Raw genomic sequence first — 13400 nt, 5'->3', positions numbered from 1 at the left:
ATCCTTTACTCGCCCAAAGAGGCTGGCTATTGGGCTGTTGGACATCAGACAGAGACTTTTATTGAAAATGTTCAATGGCCAAAATTCATAACTGCAGAAAGTACACGGAGAAAAATTTTGACAATTTGTACAGCATTTTCATGACCAGTATTGTATCAATTTAGATGAAACAAAACTTATGATTAAAAGTGCAAAAAATATGTAAATTATAATATGTATATATATTAATTTCAAAGGGAACAAAATTAATTTAAATATTATGCAAAATAAAATGCAGATACTCCTTTTCAGTGCATTGCATTTGGGTTTTCATTTCGAAATCAAAACTGCCGACTCCTGTCCCTCGGGCAGGAAACTAGGCTCCGTCTGCTTTCATGGCAAAGGGAATTATTCTGGTTTTGCGAAATGTTCTGTAATACTGAATGCGGTGCTAATTCAGCCGCAATCTGCAATCTGCACTGCTTCAGTTTTAGCCTTTTTGTCTCCCATATCCGGCACTTGGTTAGTGACGACGGCATATCATTGAATCGCTTCGATTGCCAACTGGGAATCTTATCAATTGGCCGGCCAAGTGGCCGTTGGCGTTTGTCAAAGGGGCTCTGCAAAGTCAGTCAGTGTCAAAATGTCGTCGTGGGTTGTCTCCACCACCGAGTTGTGCGATTGTGGTAACAAAGGCTCCAAAGCCTCGTCCTCATCCCAACGGCACACGCGTCTGATCCTGCTGGTGTGGCAGAATCTCACCGAGAAGTGCCACAAATTCGGAAGTTTTCTCCGCCGCGAAACGAATAAGCCGCTGCCCAAAGAACTGAGGCGATCGTTACGTCTTAACAAATCGGCCCGCCGGAAAGGCTATCGGAGTTGCGAGAGCGAGGCAGATAAACGGTACGCATTATAAACATATAGTATAATCAAGTGGCCTAGATAAGCCCATTGTTATTGTTTACGCCAAGGTTTGCCTATGTACACACCTGCTAGATTGGGCCTTCTAAGTTAAAACATTAAATTTAAGTTTTTTGACAGGAAATGCCGATTTCTTAAGCAATAAATTCGGAAAAAAGACTGTAGCATTAATACCGTTTTTATTTAATTCAACGTTTTGATTTTAGTTCAAAATTAGCATATGTTATTTAAGCAGACAGTTTAAAGGCATCAGCATGAGCCTACAAAAAGTTAATTAGAAACAGATAACATCTTTGAGATAATATATGTGCTTAACTTGATATAAACCAAGTTGTTAAAAATGTTCCACTTTCAGGCTGATAACAGAGCGTTTAAACGAACCCGTCAACATATCCATTCGCATGGGACCTGCCTACGACTATAGGCCATCGAATTTCTGATCGATCGGGAATATTACATAAGGATATAGTTCTTCGAATTTCGTAGCTCTGCTAACTGCTGACATAGCTTAAGATGTAATGTTACTGCTAAGTTGCCAATGTAAACTGTTATTAAAAGTTTTTACGCAGCCTTACACGAATGTCGTAAGCTCTGCAACAGCTGATGAAATCAAAGAGCTTTACAAAGCGACGAAAGCTCTGTGTTACTCTTAAAGACACACATGAGTTCTCTTGAGCTCTACTCTTACTACGCCCACACAAAAGTTTATTGCCACAACAAGTGGACGTGACTTTGTGCACCACAAACAGAGTATATTGATTATTTTAAAATATTTAAAAGTTTGAATTTAAAAAAACAATAAACATTTTAAAAACTTACAAATATATGTTGTTTTTAATTCTATTATATTTCAGCATAACTTTATGTCCATATTTTTAAATAAGGTTTTTCTCTTCGTTTTGTGTTAAAATAGCGCATTCGATCGTCGGTGCAGCATTGCAAACATCTCTCATTTCAGTTGGCTTTTACTTTCTTCCGCCTGGCACCAATACTAATACTAATTCGCGCCGACTGCACTCTCGCTCTCTCTCTTACCTCCCCAATTTCTCTTCTCCTACGTCACAGAAAGCGTTATCTTCCCAGTTTTTTTTCGTGGTGCCCGCTTAGTGTGGAAAACGTGTTCGACGCGGAAATGACATTGATAGTGAAATTTTAACCAAATTTTCGGGATCGTGTTTTTTTCCAAATTTTGGACAAACCAACCAAACCATTTACGAAAGTCTCAAAATTCGATTTGATGAAAGTGAACTTTGATTTACGGCACTTACAAATTAGTTTTCACCATATTAAATTAATTAAAACAAAGGGCTGAGTGCAAAATGAAGCTAATTTCCACAGTTGTTTACCTGCTAGTGGCATTCTACAAATTCGCCAAGAAGCTCTTGTAAGTGGCCCCAATTACCTAATATTAGTTTCAGACTTTTGATTTTTGGGCGTGCCGGGCTTTGTCCTTTTTTCGCCCTTTTCCCTTCCTCGAAATTGTGGAAATCTTGAAGATTATTGATATAACAACATGGAAAACATTTCGTTGTTTGCTGCTGCTTTTCATAAACTAAATTTTCCTTTATCAAGCTTTTGCGTCTGGCTCTTTGTTTGCTGTTTTCCTTCAGTTTCTTCTTTATTGTTTATGTGGTTTGTTTTCGGACCTGCAGTTTATTACACAAAAATACAAATTTTGCTCCAATCTGCTGACTAGTGCGAGCGGGAACGAGGCAACCGCTCTTTGTGTGCTCTTCTCGCTCGTTCTCTCAAACCCCACCACACCTCCCCACCACCACTAAAATACCCCAAAGAAGCTCCACGTTTTTGTTTGGGTTTGAGGTCGCTAGGAAATTTGATGTGCTTTGTTCCATGTGGAGATTGTAATTTACCCAAGTGCCTGCGTGTGTATGTGTATGTTTGTGTGGCAAAGAAATGGGTTTTTAATTACTATAACTGTCCTTTTATGTGGGTGTTTTTTGGTGAGCTCTTCAGCTGAAAAGGGTGTACACATATGTAATTCACAACGAGAGCACATAAGATCTTTTTGATTAAAGTGAATATCCCTTGTTGCAGGAAACCGTAATTTTATTACAATTGACCGCAATTTCCCGTCCACGAAATATTCCACTTGTTGAGTGCATTCGTTACTGACTGGGGGAAATTTTGTGAAAGCAAATTATATGTCCTTTTCAGTTGTTATTAGTATCAATTATATATCGATTTGCCTGCGATTGTTTGTAAGTTAACATTATTTCTATCGATCAATAAACTCATTTATTAACCAATCAGCTTTAATGTGCAAACAAGAGGTATTATCACCAATTAATCTATCTCTTTGAATGTTTGAAATGAGATATGTAAGTTTATTGGGCAGAAGCTATCTTATCTTTTAATCCATAATTATCATATATGCATGTAATAATGTTTATACCCTGTATAGGACTTATAAGGACTAACTAAATCTAACTAACAAAAACCCGACACAGATGGAATGACTCAGTTATAGGTTTTATACTTACTGATGTTCATATAATCCGTTAAAAACATGAGATAAGAATATTTACTATGAATTATAGAAAACAGTTCAAATTCCAAAATATTTACTTACGTATTTATGATTTGCATTCGTAAATATGTAGGTAGTATGTTTTCAAATAATGTGAACGGCACGCGTTTGTCAATTCCATTGGGCAATTGATAAGGTGCGAGTATAAGACCACCAGACTGGCATACATGACAACAAACAAACCTCCTTAATTAGGACCACATAGTATAGAAGATAAACTAAAAAGTGAACTTTATACCGAAGGCCGCGGTTGGTCCACTCGAAATCCTTATCTAATCTCAGCGGCTAGACCACTGGCTGCGCGTAATAAAGTACTAAATACACTCAGCTCCATATATGATGGAACTAAATAGTTGTATTCAACACCTAATCAGCGAACGGACTCACACTCACCAGTGACCTTGACAGGCCAACTGGGAGCTTAGGATTTGCGAGAACTACGCAAAACCAACCGCCCCAAACTAAATGAAACCAACAAGATCCGGGCTACGTCACTATTGGTTGCATTCCCCGTTCTAATCGATACGTTGTAAATCACATTCCGTTTGAAAGTTTTATAACTGACCCGCACGAGCGAATTATGCTCGGCGAAACGCTTTCAAGTGGTTTGATACCTTATAAATGTGGCCGATAAGATATGCCCACGAAACCAGACACTAGACCAGACACGATCCTCATGTCATTGGCATTGTTATCAGCGCAAATTACAAATTGATCAGAATTGACCCACTCAGGTCCAACAAAGTAAGTGGGCACTCCAAGTGAGTCATTTAATCGACGTCTTTGGGTCTTTGTTTTTGAGGGGGAAAGCAATTGGGAATTGCCTTTTAAATGTGCTAAAGATTACAGACCTGTAAAGATCCCCTTGGAGTCTCGCTTTAATAAACCAAATAAGGAAATACATATATATTCTATGAAAGATTACTAACAAGCGAAATTTATTACTATCTTCACTCACTGAAAACACAAATCAAGTATATATGGATACATTTTAAAAGAAATATGTGTAAGAAGTGGCTTAAATACGTCGAAAATTTTATGAACTGAATAAAACTATCAGAAACCTTCAAATCTAGAAGCTATTAACCGCTTCAATACTTTGCATCACTCATACGCAGGGTGTGCCCATTAGAATGGAAACCGAATTCACACTACTGTTACAAACCCTGAGAACGTGAGCCATTGAACTTATTACGATAATGAGGTGGAGAGCAAGAATCCAAGAGAGCGAGAGGGGTCCTCTCGCCGGCCGATGGTGCAATGGTGTTGGTGTACCGATGGTGTAACGATGGTGTGGCTGCCTCAGTCGGCCAGACAAACAGAGAGGTCTCTTTTGCATTATCCTTATCAGCTTCAGCTGCCGGGCGCTGAGAGCGTTGGTATAAATGTCGCAAGGCACGTACCATCGCGTTTAGTTCTTTTCAGCTCGCCAGAGCATTTGAACCGCACTGTCAATCCGCATTAGACGCCACCTCGGTTCGCGTAAAAACTCGGCGGACACTTTGGTTACTCATCGATCGCCATCTAACCATGTGTGGTAGTGCTCCGTAGTGCAGGCTGCAAAATGGTGAGTTTGGGATGCAGGACATAGTCAGTTTGCTCCACTGAACCACTTGCAAAGTGCTCGGAAAAGCGGTCCAAGTTTCATTTTGCCTCCAGATGGAATCAGCTTTTGCCGGAGTAGAACCAGTTTTTTCCAAGCCAGTGCCGTTGCGATACTCACCACATGTACTGCGAGTATGTGTCCCAATCTGTCGCTATGCTGTTGTATAACAAATATAATCGCGTACTCTTTTTGTCTATACCCTGTACAAATGCCGAGACTAAAGGAATATGCTGATTTGCGGTACAGGAATCGAAGTGCTTAGATAAGAGTTCCCGCATGATGTGATAAGAAACCTTAAATATATATAAATCAGTTGAGTAAGCATCGTGAGATAGCACGGCTTGCGTATTTACAATCGTCATATTTTGTAACATCTGGAACAAGTACAGGTCATCTGATAGTCGAGCATCCCAGCTGGTCGTGTGTATCATTCCCTGATAAGGTTATCACATCCCTGGCGTTTTTCCCTTTTTATTCGTTTTTGGTTTGCTCTGAGATTAGTCTATATCAAATGAACAATCGATGACCCGATCGGTCAGCGGTAGCAGGTGTCTTGCTACAATATAGTCAGCTGAATTAACAAAAACTTACATAGTTTCGCACCACGAATGCCCCTTATCACTTCCACGAGGAAAAGGCCTGTCATAAATTGAGCGGACCTGTTGCCAAGTTCATGTGGCATTTTGGCCGAATCCCCAGGTTCATATGTATGTACATATAGCCGTATAAATAAAACCTCAATGTCGGCCGCTGCTCTTGTTGATTTCGCTCGACTTTCCGCAGTGCATTGCCAGAAAAAATTGAGGTCCGTTAAACGTTTGTAGAGCAGTCACACCTGCGGAAGGGGAAGAGATTATTATATTTAATTAGTGCTACATCGAAAAGTGACTCGAGGCTTATAGGTATGTACAGCTAAAAATATAGTACATAAACATTGAAGTAGATCAAGTTCAATATCAGCTGAGCAAACAAAGAACTAGGCAAACTTTTGTTGAATAGAAAAATACAAGCGCTTCGATTAATATTTAAATAGACAAATTATTTACCATTTATTCTTCATAATAGTTTGAAATCTAATTAATATTCTGTTTACTTATCTATCAACTTTTAAGGGTTTAAAATACTCAACAATTGTATATATATAATGTTTCTTATGTCTAACAAACTTTTCATAATGTAAAACTTATGTAAAATTAAAATTCTTGCCTACTCTTAGGCTGATTTTAAAGAACTTTTTAAAACATATGAGAATATTAAATAAAAAACCTAATTTATGGTACTCAATTCGATTGCCAAAAAAACGCTATAACTTAAAAATAATACAGTTAATTATAATATTCACAAATATTTGCAATTGACTTCAAAAGATTTAAGAGATAAATAGATACCATAACTTGTCGTATTGCGGAAATGAATGGAAGTCGTTGTGTTCATTCAATTGGCTTTTAGTTTATTAGCCAAATGAATTGCAATCAATTTGCTCTTGAATTAATGCAAATCATGAAAGTGCATAATAATTTATTAGCTACAAATTAGCATTGGAGGCACTTGCCTTTCCTCTCTTTCGGTTTCGATTGCAATTTGGGATGAGGGAACAAACTGAGGCGTAAAATTAATTATGTTTGTGTGGAAGTCGAGTGTCAGGCAGCTGACATAGAGCGTAATTAATCAATCGCAGCTGATTGAAAAGTGTTCTTTATTTATCTGTAATTGATTGAGTCTGTGGAATACGGAATTCCTGTGTGGCATTTTCACCCAGAAACCAAGAAACACGTTGACAATTGATTAGAAATTATTGTTTAAGCACAAAACTAAGTACTTCCTTTAATTATCATGTTGTGTAAACACAATTTTTGAGATATATTGCAATTATTTCGCACTCGATGTAACCTTAAGCAGCAGAAAGTTCGAGTGGAGTCTTGATTGTTATGATTTCGAAGTAATAACAACGCTTGTTGTTCTGATACTGATACTGATTCTGATTCATCGGGTCAAGTTTAAAGTCACGTCAAGATGAAAGTATAATTGGGCATTGAGCTGCTGCCGACTGACTTTTGGACAATCGAAATCAAATCTCTATTTTGTTAATAACAAATTTGACATTTTGGAAAGTAATCAAACAAAATGTGGTTTGCCTTTAAACGAAAACGAACGAGAGCGGCAATTTCAATTTCATGCCGTTTATTAAACCTATGACTTGAATGACTGAATGCCTGAACAGCGGCAATCTGTCTGCTCTTTTAATGAGAAACTACAGAGAGAGAGCGATCCGATCAGGGAACTGAGCAACTGGCAGTTGGCACTTGATTGCCTCGATCTCGACTAGAGTCGGCCAGAAGATATAAATAAGGAAAGGCAACGCACGCGCGTATTAATTGTTGGCTGTTCTAAACGGCCAGAAGTGCATCGCATATTACGCATACGCAGCGTGGCCAGTGATAAGTGACCAAAACTGGCTCAAAAGTAGCAGTTAGAAGTGACAATGGATCAAAAAACCACTGGACTACGCGAAAACTATGGCCATCGCCGTCAGCCGGCCTTGGGCAAGGCCATGCCAGTGACAGCTCTTTTGCTGAATTTGGAGTCCAATCCTTTGGATTACAGTAGGAGTGACAATGGAGCCGAGCTGCTGGAAGAGGATGACAAGCCACCGCAATTGTTTAATGTTACGGATGAGCCACCCTCGCCCAACGAAGACGATTACAAGCCACCCAATCATTACGAGGACGATGGAAAACTGGCTGGTGATCGACACAAGGAGATACCCTGTTCGAATTGCCTCCGAACGGCACCCGGCCATCTGACCGATCGCCAGTCGGCTATCAATGAGATGTGCCAGCGCCTGTGTGGTCCCGAATGCAGACGTCCACAAGGTCTCACGTTGGATGGTGTGCGTCAGGATTTCCTCAGGCAGTACGAGATCGCGGAAGCTGTGGCCAAGACCTCGGCCATGACCTCCACCGTTCAGATGAAACAGCGCCTGGCGGCGCGAAAACTGGAATTCGAAAAGGAAATGGAAATGGACGAACAGCTGGGCGTGGCCAGCCCCCGTATCGATATCAATCTCGGGCAGAGCAGTTCCGCCGCTGCAACTGGAATGGGAGAGTTTGAGTTCGAGCCGCCTCGCGATTTGCTCTTGTATCTGGTGAGGTGAGATACTCGTTTCTTACAGGGGCCATATATGCCAGATACCATAACCATAGGCTGTAGCGCGGCTGTCGCGCTTATAAATCAAGTTCATGGCTGGCAGCGTGTCAAGTGTTCTTAGCCATTGGCCAGGCCTCAAAGCCACTTAGCGGCAATCAACAATAACGACAACAACACCAGCAGCAACAACAAGTGATCCCCGAGAGCAACAAAAACTAACCTTGCACAATTTGCGCGAAAGTGATCATGACAAAACTGACAGTATACGAGTATATAGGTAGTCAAGTATATACATATGTAGCTGTGCCCCAGGAAAGGAAAACGACCGATTTAATAATAATACAAAGTATAGCAGCGGCACTATCAGAATATTTGTGATCTACTTATTTATTGAATAGTTTAATTCAAACAATTGCAATTCTAATGAGTTAGTTACTAGTACCAATCATTGTTATCCATGCGCTATAGTATCGATATTATTAGCCTATCTAACGTAAAGCTGACTACTTGATGCCTTTCCATTAAGTGATAACTCATGAGTGGCAACTAAATTGCCATTATATCAGTGTAAATGAACTAAAAAGATGTTATCAATGAATGCAATAATTGCGTTTGGGTCACGAAAGTGTTTCGGCACGTGCCTAATTTGATTAAATCAAGTTCAAAATTCCGCAACGAGATTGGTGGGCATTTTGCAAGTGACGTTCAGCGAAGAGAACGCAAATTTAATTATTTACTAAACATTAACGTCGTAATCATTTTACCTTTCTAGGAAACACAGATGGGGCCGCGTCTCTTTGACATTGCCATACTGACACTAAATATAAAACATTTCAAGTTATCCTAATATCTAACCAAGAAACCAGGAATCCCAGTTCTAAAGTCAGCCACCGAAAGATAGCAAACTGAAAGTGATATTTAAGTTGGGACAAGCGTAAAGTTTGCACAAACAGTTCAAAATGGAGTTTCTAATGAAAACGTCGCGTTTGATCGTCACATCGAAGACGTTCGCAAGACGTGTGGCCGTTCCGATTCCCAGGTAACGAAATCGAAATAGAAATTGAAATTGAAAACGAAATCTACCCCCGGTATACGCAGAAAATCGGCTAGAGATACAACAGATATAGCTACTATATAGCTTGGGCGGCAGCTCATTAGGCATGTAACTGCGTTGCTGTATAAATTGTGCAGATACAATTGTATCTTTTGTCTGCGCAATTTGCATTTGAGAACATTTGGGATTCTGCTTAGGCATACAACAGCGCCATTGATTATCTAAGGATGCTGGCATGGGATGCTGGCTGCTATTTTCTCCACTTTTTTGCATCCATGCATACATACAGCACTTTTGTTTTCATTAACTGATAGCCATAAATATTTAACAAGCCAGCCAGCCAGCCAGCTAGCCAAACAGACAGCCAGTCGGTCCGACGTACTTATAGAATCGTTCTTTTGTTTAGCATTTTGGCGCGGGAGCTCTCCACACGTGAGCCGAACGTATTGATCTCGTTCTGGGGGTATCTGTATCGGTATCGGTATCTGTATCTTGCAGATACATCTCGTATGCGAAATACCCGTTTGTGCGTGCTCTCCTCGCGATCTTTTCGCTGCCTCCAGCGCGAATGATCTCTCTAATAAAACCCCGCACTTCAGTTGGCATTCAGTTTCGCCAAAGTCGCTTGCAAGCGCACCTCGTTCCGGCGCCCCCAAAGATAGCTAAAGTCACCACCTCACATATCCCACAAAAGTAAAACAAACCCATTCGAAATCCACAACATCCAAATCCTTTGATCCTGCCGCAGTCATGGAGCCAGCAGTTCCCATTAAGCGAGCCAACAAGGCGCCCTGCAAAAACGATCGCAAGGCATATCTGCAAAAAGTGATGCTGACCAGGTGAGATGGGCTGCGATCCGAGATGTGGGATGTAGGATGGGGGGACAACTGATCCACCAGCGGCGGGTGATTGATTGCGGTGACATGCCGAAACCCGTAAGCCCCAAATCCAGTCGCCATTCGCCATTCAATCCCAATCCCCGGCGGGAACTGGTTTCGATTCTCTCGCGGAGCGTTGGAAACCAGACGAACAGCTGCGAAGCTATTGACCGAGCGACATTTTCGCCTTTGTTTTTGTTTCGCGGGATTATCGTCGCGTGGGCGTTCCAGATTCTCCCACCTCTTGCCCCTGCACCCATCTAATACCCCGCTCTAATGTCCGGTAATCTTCTTAGAATCGGAGCATATGTGCTAATTGCCGTGAGCTGGGACCCATGAAAACCAGAAATGTTCTATCCAGCAATATGAAAACTCACATTTAGCTACGCAGATTAGTGTGATCGAGTCCAGCTTCAGGAAGTCAGATTCATTTGATAAAGGAATCAATGATGAATGCAAGTCAGATTTGCAATCTGACAGTTAATCGTTTAATATTAAGTACAGATATAATATTGAATGAAAAGTGAAATCATGCATTCCATCATAACCAAAATATAGTTACTTGCTATACGCTACCTAGCAACAATGATTGAAAAGAATAGAAAATATATCTATAGTTGAGAAAGAGTTTTTGAAAATGGTTTTAAGCTTGCTTGTGTGTGATTGTGTCAGATTGAATAACTGAGCACTATATCAATAACTCCTTGTTCCAATTCCCCATTTTCGAAATTATTCACTTTTGTGTTTTATTGTTTTCTTTAAATTGATCAAATCTGATTGGAAAACCTAACTATTTTTACTATTTTTCTTCCCTGCACACAAAACACTTACTCCGTACAAATAACTCCTTGCAGCAAAGTGAAAATGGGAAAATTTTATACGAGTCAGCGTCATAGTCATAGTCTATTCATTTTCAGCATAATACTGAGAAAAATTCTATATAGAAAACCCGATGCCTTGTGAGTACCAGAAAATGTGAAATGATATGTATTTACTTGATGTTGTTTATTTGGTTTTATGCGCTGAAAGTTGTTTGTTTGTTGCGAGAAGCTTTTATCAATTTGTTTTCGATTGAAATGCTAAAAGAAAACACATTTAAAGACTTTCACAATTGGGTGCATCTTTGTGTTTTGAAATAGCAAAATATAATCGAATAATGAGTGCTAAACACGTTTGCTTAGTCGAGTTTTTATATAGTTAATTGTGCAACGACTGTAAACTTATTGAGTCACCTAATCCTATTGCAGAATGGGCTCATTTAACTCGGCTCCAAAGATCAACAATGTGGACTCCCAGGACGATGGCCTGGTACTGCCCGCCGGTCTGAGCACCCCGGCTCTCCTGCAGCACGTCCAGCAACTGCGTGGCGGTGGCATCGAGCAGCCATCGCTGCTCACCCGCGGCTTTCTGAAACCGCTGCTGGCGGACGAGGATGTCGCCGACGGACTGCGCTGCCTCAAGCTGAACTCCGTGTCGAGGGGTAGGGATGCATCCTTGTCTTATCCGAGGGCTTTATTCTAATCTATTTGTGCAGTTTGCAGTGCGCCAGTTGAGGGCGATGACATTCGATTGCTGCAGTGGAACATCCTATCACAAAGTATGTGCCTAAAAGTATTTATATGCTTATATATGTTTAAACAATTTGCATCATTATACAAATACCTTAATTGTATCCCATTTAACTCGATTTCTTCGCCTGAAACCCAGCTCTCGGTCAGCACAACGATGGATTTGTGCGCTGTCCTGAGGAGGCTCTCACCTGGGAGCACCGCAAGTACCTGATTGTCCAGGAGATTCTGCAGAACCAGCCCGATGTGATTTGTCTGCAAGTATGTTCACATCATTTTCAAGACAGTCACACTTTAACGTGATATATTTAATTAGGAGGTAGACCACTTCAAGTTCCTGCAGACCGTGTTGGGTAGCCAGAATTACGCAGGCATCTTCTTCCCGAAGCCGGATTCCCCGTGCCTGTACATCGAGCAGAACAATGGACCCGATGGCTGTGCCATCTTCTACAAAAGGGACAAACTGCAGCTGCAGGGATACGACACGAGGATCCTGGAAGTGTGGCGGGTGCAGAGCAACCAGGTGGCCATCGCTGCCCGGCTGCGTATGCGATCCAGTGGCCGGGAATTCTGTGTGGCCACCACCCACTTGAAGGCCCGCCATGGCGCACTTTTGGCCAAATTGCGGAACGAACAGGGCCGCGATCTCATCAGGTTTGTTAAGCAGTTTGCCGGCGATACACCGCTGCTGCTCTGCGGCGATTTCAATGCCGAACCGGTGGAGCCCATCTATGCCACGATCTTGGGATGTGATCTCCTCCGCTTGGGCAGCGCCTATGCCGACGTGAAGCTAGACCGCGAGGAGATACTGCATCCCAGCGAGGATGTCGGTGAGTTCGTCGCGAAATCGATGAAACGCGAGCCACCCTACACCACCTGGAAGATCCGCGAAGAGGGCGAGGAATGTCACACCATCGACTACGTTTTTTACACACCCGATCGCCTCAAGGTGGGATACTAAAATAGTTGCAAGCGGTTACAATCTATTTAACAATATTTATGTCAAATTTCAGATCAAAAACTGTCTAGACTTTCCGGCCGGAGAGGAAATTGGGAAGAACCGCACGCCCAGCTTCCAGTATCCATCGGATCACTTTTCCCTGGTGTGCGATTTTGAGCTACTGCCTCCGACGGAAAACGGAAAGGAAGGCGGCAGCGGAAGTGGGAGCGATGGTGAAAATGAAACGGAAGTGGAGGGCAGCAAGCATGGAGCCATTCAATAGAAAGCTCCACATTCATAATTCGCCGAAGAAGAAGTTTCAATAACATTACATCGATTGTGATATTAGTTGTTAGATACATATTAGCCTCATACACTTTGCACTACAGTTTGCAGCTTTTATCCAAAATTCACAATAAATAAATTACAACGTATGGAAGAAAGTTAACTGAACTGCATTTTCTATCCATATAAAATTTATTATCAAAATTATTTTAGGATTGATACACTTTAATAAGGAAATACATCTTTTCATCTTTTCTACACATGAACTCATCTAATGAAACGATTGTTCAGTTCTGAATTAAAAGGATATAGTTAGGGAAGCCAGAGAGCTACCCTTAAATAAATACATTTTCTGAGCCCTGTGTTTGGTTTTAATTTTTCAAGAAAAGGGAAGTCTATATAAAATATTCCCTACTTTTGGGCGCATGTAAGTAATATTCTGCTATCGGAAATCGCTTGTTCGGGGCGTATACT

At 41.1% G+C, this 13400-nt stretch overlaps 3 protein-coding genes and 1 long non-coding RNA gene across 5 annotated transcripts; 3 read left to right on the top strand and 1 right to left on the bottom strand.

Moving 5' to 3' along the window:
- Positions 1–622: 622 nt before the first annotated feature.
- Positions 623–1638, top strand: LOC117144920. The gene is made up of 2 exons (XM_033310369.1): positions 623–882; positions 1256–1638. The coding sequence occupies exons 1-2, from the start codon at positions 623–625 to the stop codon at positions 1338–1340; spliced, it is 345 nt and encodes a 114-aa protein (XP_033166260.1). The 3' UTR covers positions 1341–1638.
- Positions 1639–2039: 401 nt separating this feature from the next.
- LOC117145809 (nocturnin) lies at positions 2040–13089 on the top strand. Of its 2 annotated transcripts, none has more exons than XM_033311611.1 (6): positions 2040–2284; positions 11381–11613; positions 11668–11730; positions 11841–11962; positions 12018–12650; positions 12715–13089. In XM_033311611.1, the coding sequence occupies exons 1-6, from the start codon at positions 2220–2222 to the stop codon at positions 12922–12924; spliced, it is 1326 nt and encodes a 441-aa protein (XP_033167502.1). In that variant the 5' UTR covers positions 2040–2219; the 3' UTR covers positions 12925–13089. The 2 variants fall into 2 exon arrangements, with proteins under 2 accessions (XP_033167502.1, XP_033167501.1); XM_033311610.1 differs by lacking the exon at positions 2040–2284 and adding an exon at positions 9856–10094.
- LOC117145816 lies at positions 5130–5730 on the bottom strand. Its single transcript, XR_004459734.1, has 3 exons — positions 5646–5730; positions 5408–5556; positions 5130–5347 (listed from the first exon to the last, which is right to left on the bottom strand). It is a non-coding gene; the product is annotated as an uncharacterized LOC117145816 (long non-coding RNA).
- On the top strand, positions 7155–9060 carry LOC117145811 (nocturnin-like). Its single transcript, XM_033311613.1, has 2 exons — positions 7155–8478; positions 8974–9060. Exon 1 carries the CDS (start codon positions 7537–7539, stop codon positions 8206–8208), a length of 672 nt encoding a protein of 223 aa, XP_033167504.1. The 5' UTR covers positions 7155–7536; the 3' UTR covers positions 8209–8478; positions 8974–9060.
- Positions 13090–13400: the final 311 nt, after the last annotated feature.

This window comes from Drosophila mauritiana, chromosome 3R (assembly GCF_004382145.1).
Source record: "Drosophila mauritiana strain mau12 chromosome 3R, ASM438214v1, whole genome shotgun sequence".
NCBI classification, from domain to species: Eukaryota; Metazoa; Arthropoda; class Insecta; order Diptera; family Drosophilidae; genus Drosophila; species Drosophila mauritiana.
This window is presented reverse-complemented; position numbering and strand designations above follow the sequence as displayed.

Excerpts from the sequence above, each read along its gene's own strand:
- LOC117144920 (XM_033310369.1), top strand. The coding sequence starts at position 623 with ATGTCGTCGTGGGTTGTCTCCACCACCGAGTTGTGCGATTGTGGTAAC. Across the intron at positions 883-1,255 it reads GAGAGCGAGGCAGATAAACG|GCTGATAACAGAGCGTTTAA; the intron begins GTACGCATTATA and ends TTCCACTTTCAG.
- LOC117145811 (XM_033311613.1), top strand. The coding sequence starts at position 7,537 with ATGGATCAAAAAACCACTGGACTACGCGAAAACTATGGCCATCGCCGT.
- LOC117145809 (XM_033311610.1), top strand. The coding sequence starts at position 10,006 with ATGGAGCCAGCAGTTCCCATTAAGCGAGCCAACAAGGCGCCCTGCAAA. Across the intron at positions 11,614-11,667 it reads GCTGAACTCCGTGTCGAGGG|TTTGCAGTGCGCCAGTTGAG; the intron begins GTAGGGATGCAT and ends CTATTTGTGCAG. Across the intron at positions 12,651-12,714 it reads ACACACCCGATCGCCTCAAG|ATCAAAAACTGTCTAGACTT; the intron begins GTGGGATACTAA and ends GTCAAATTTCAG.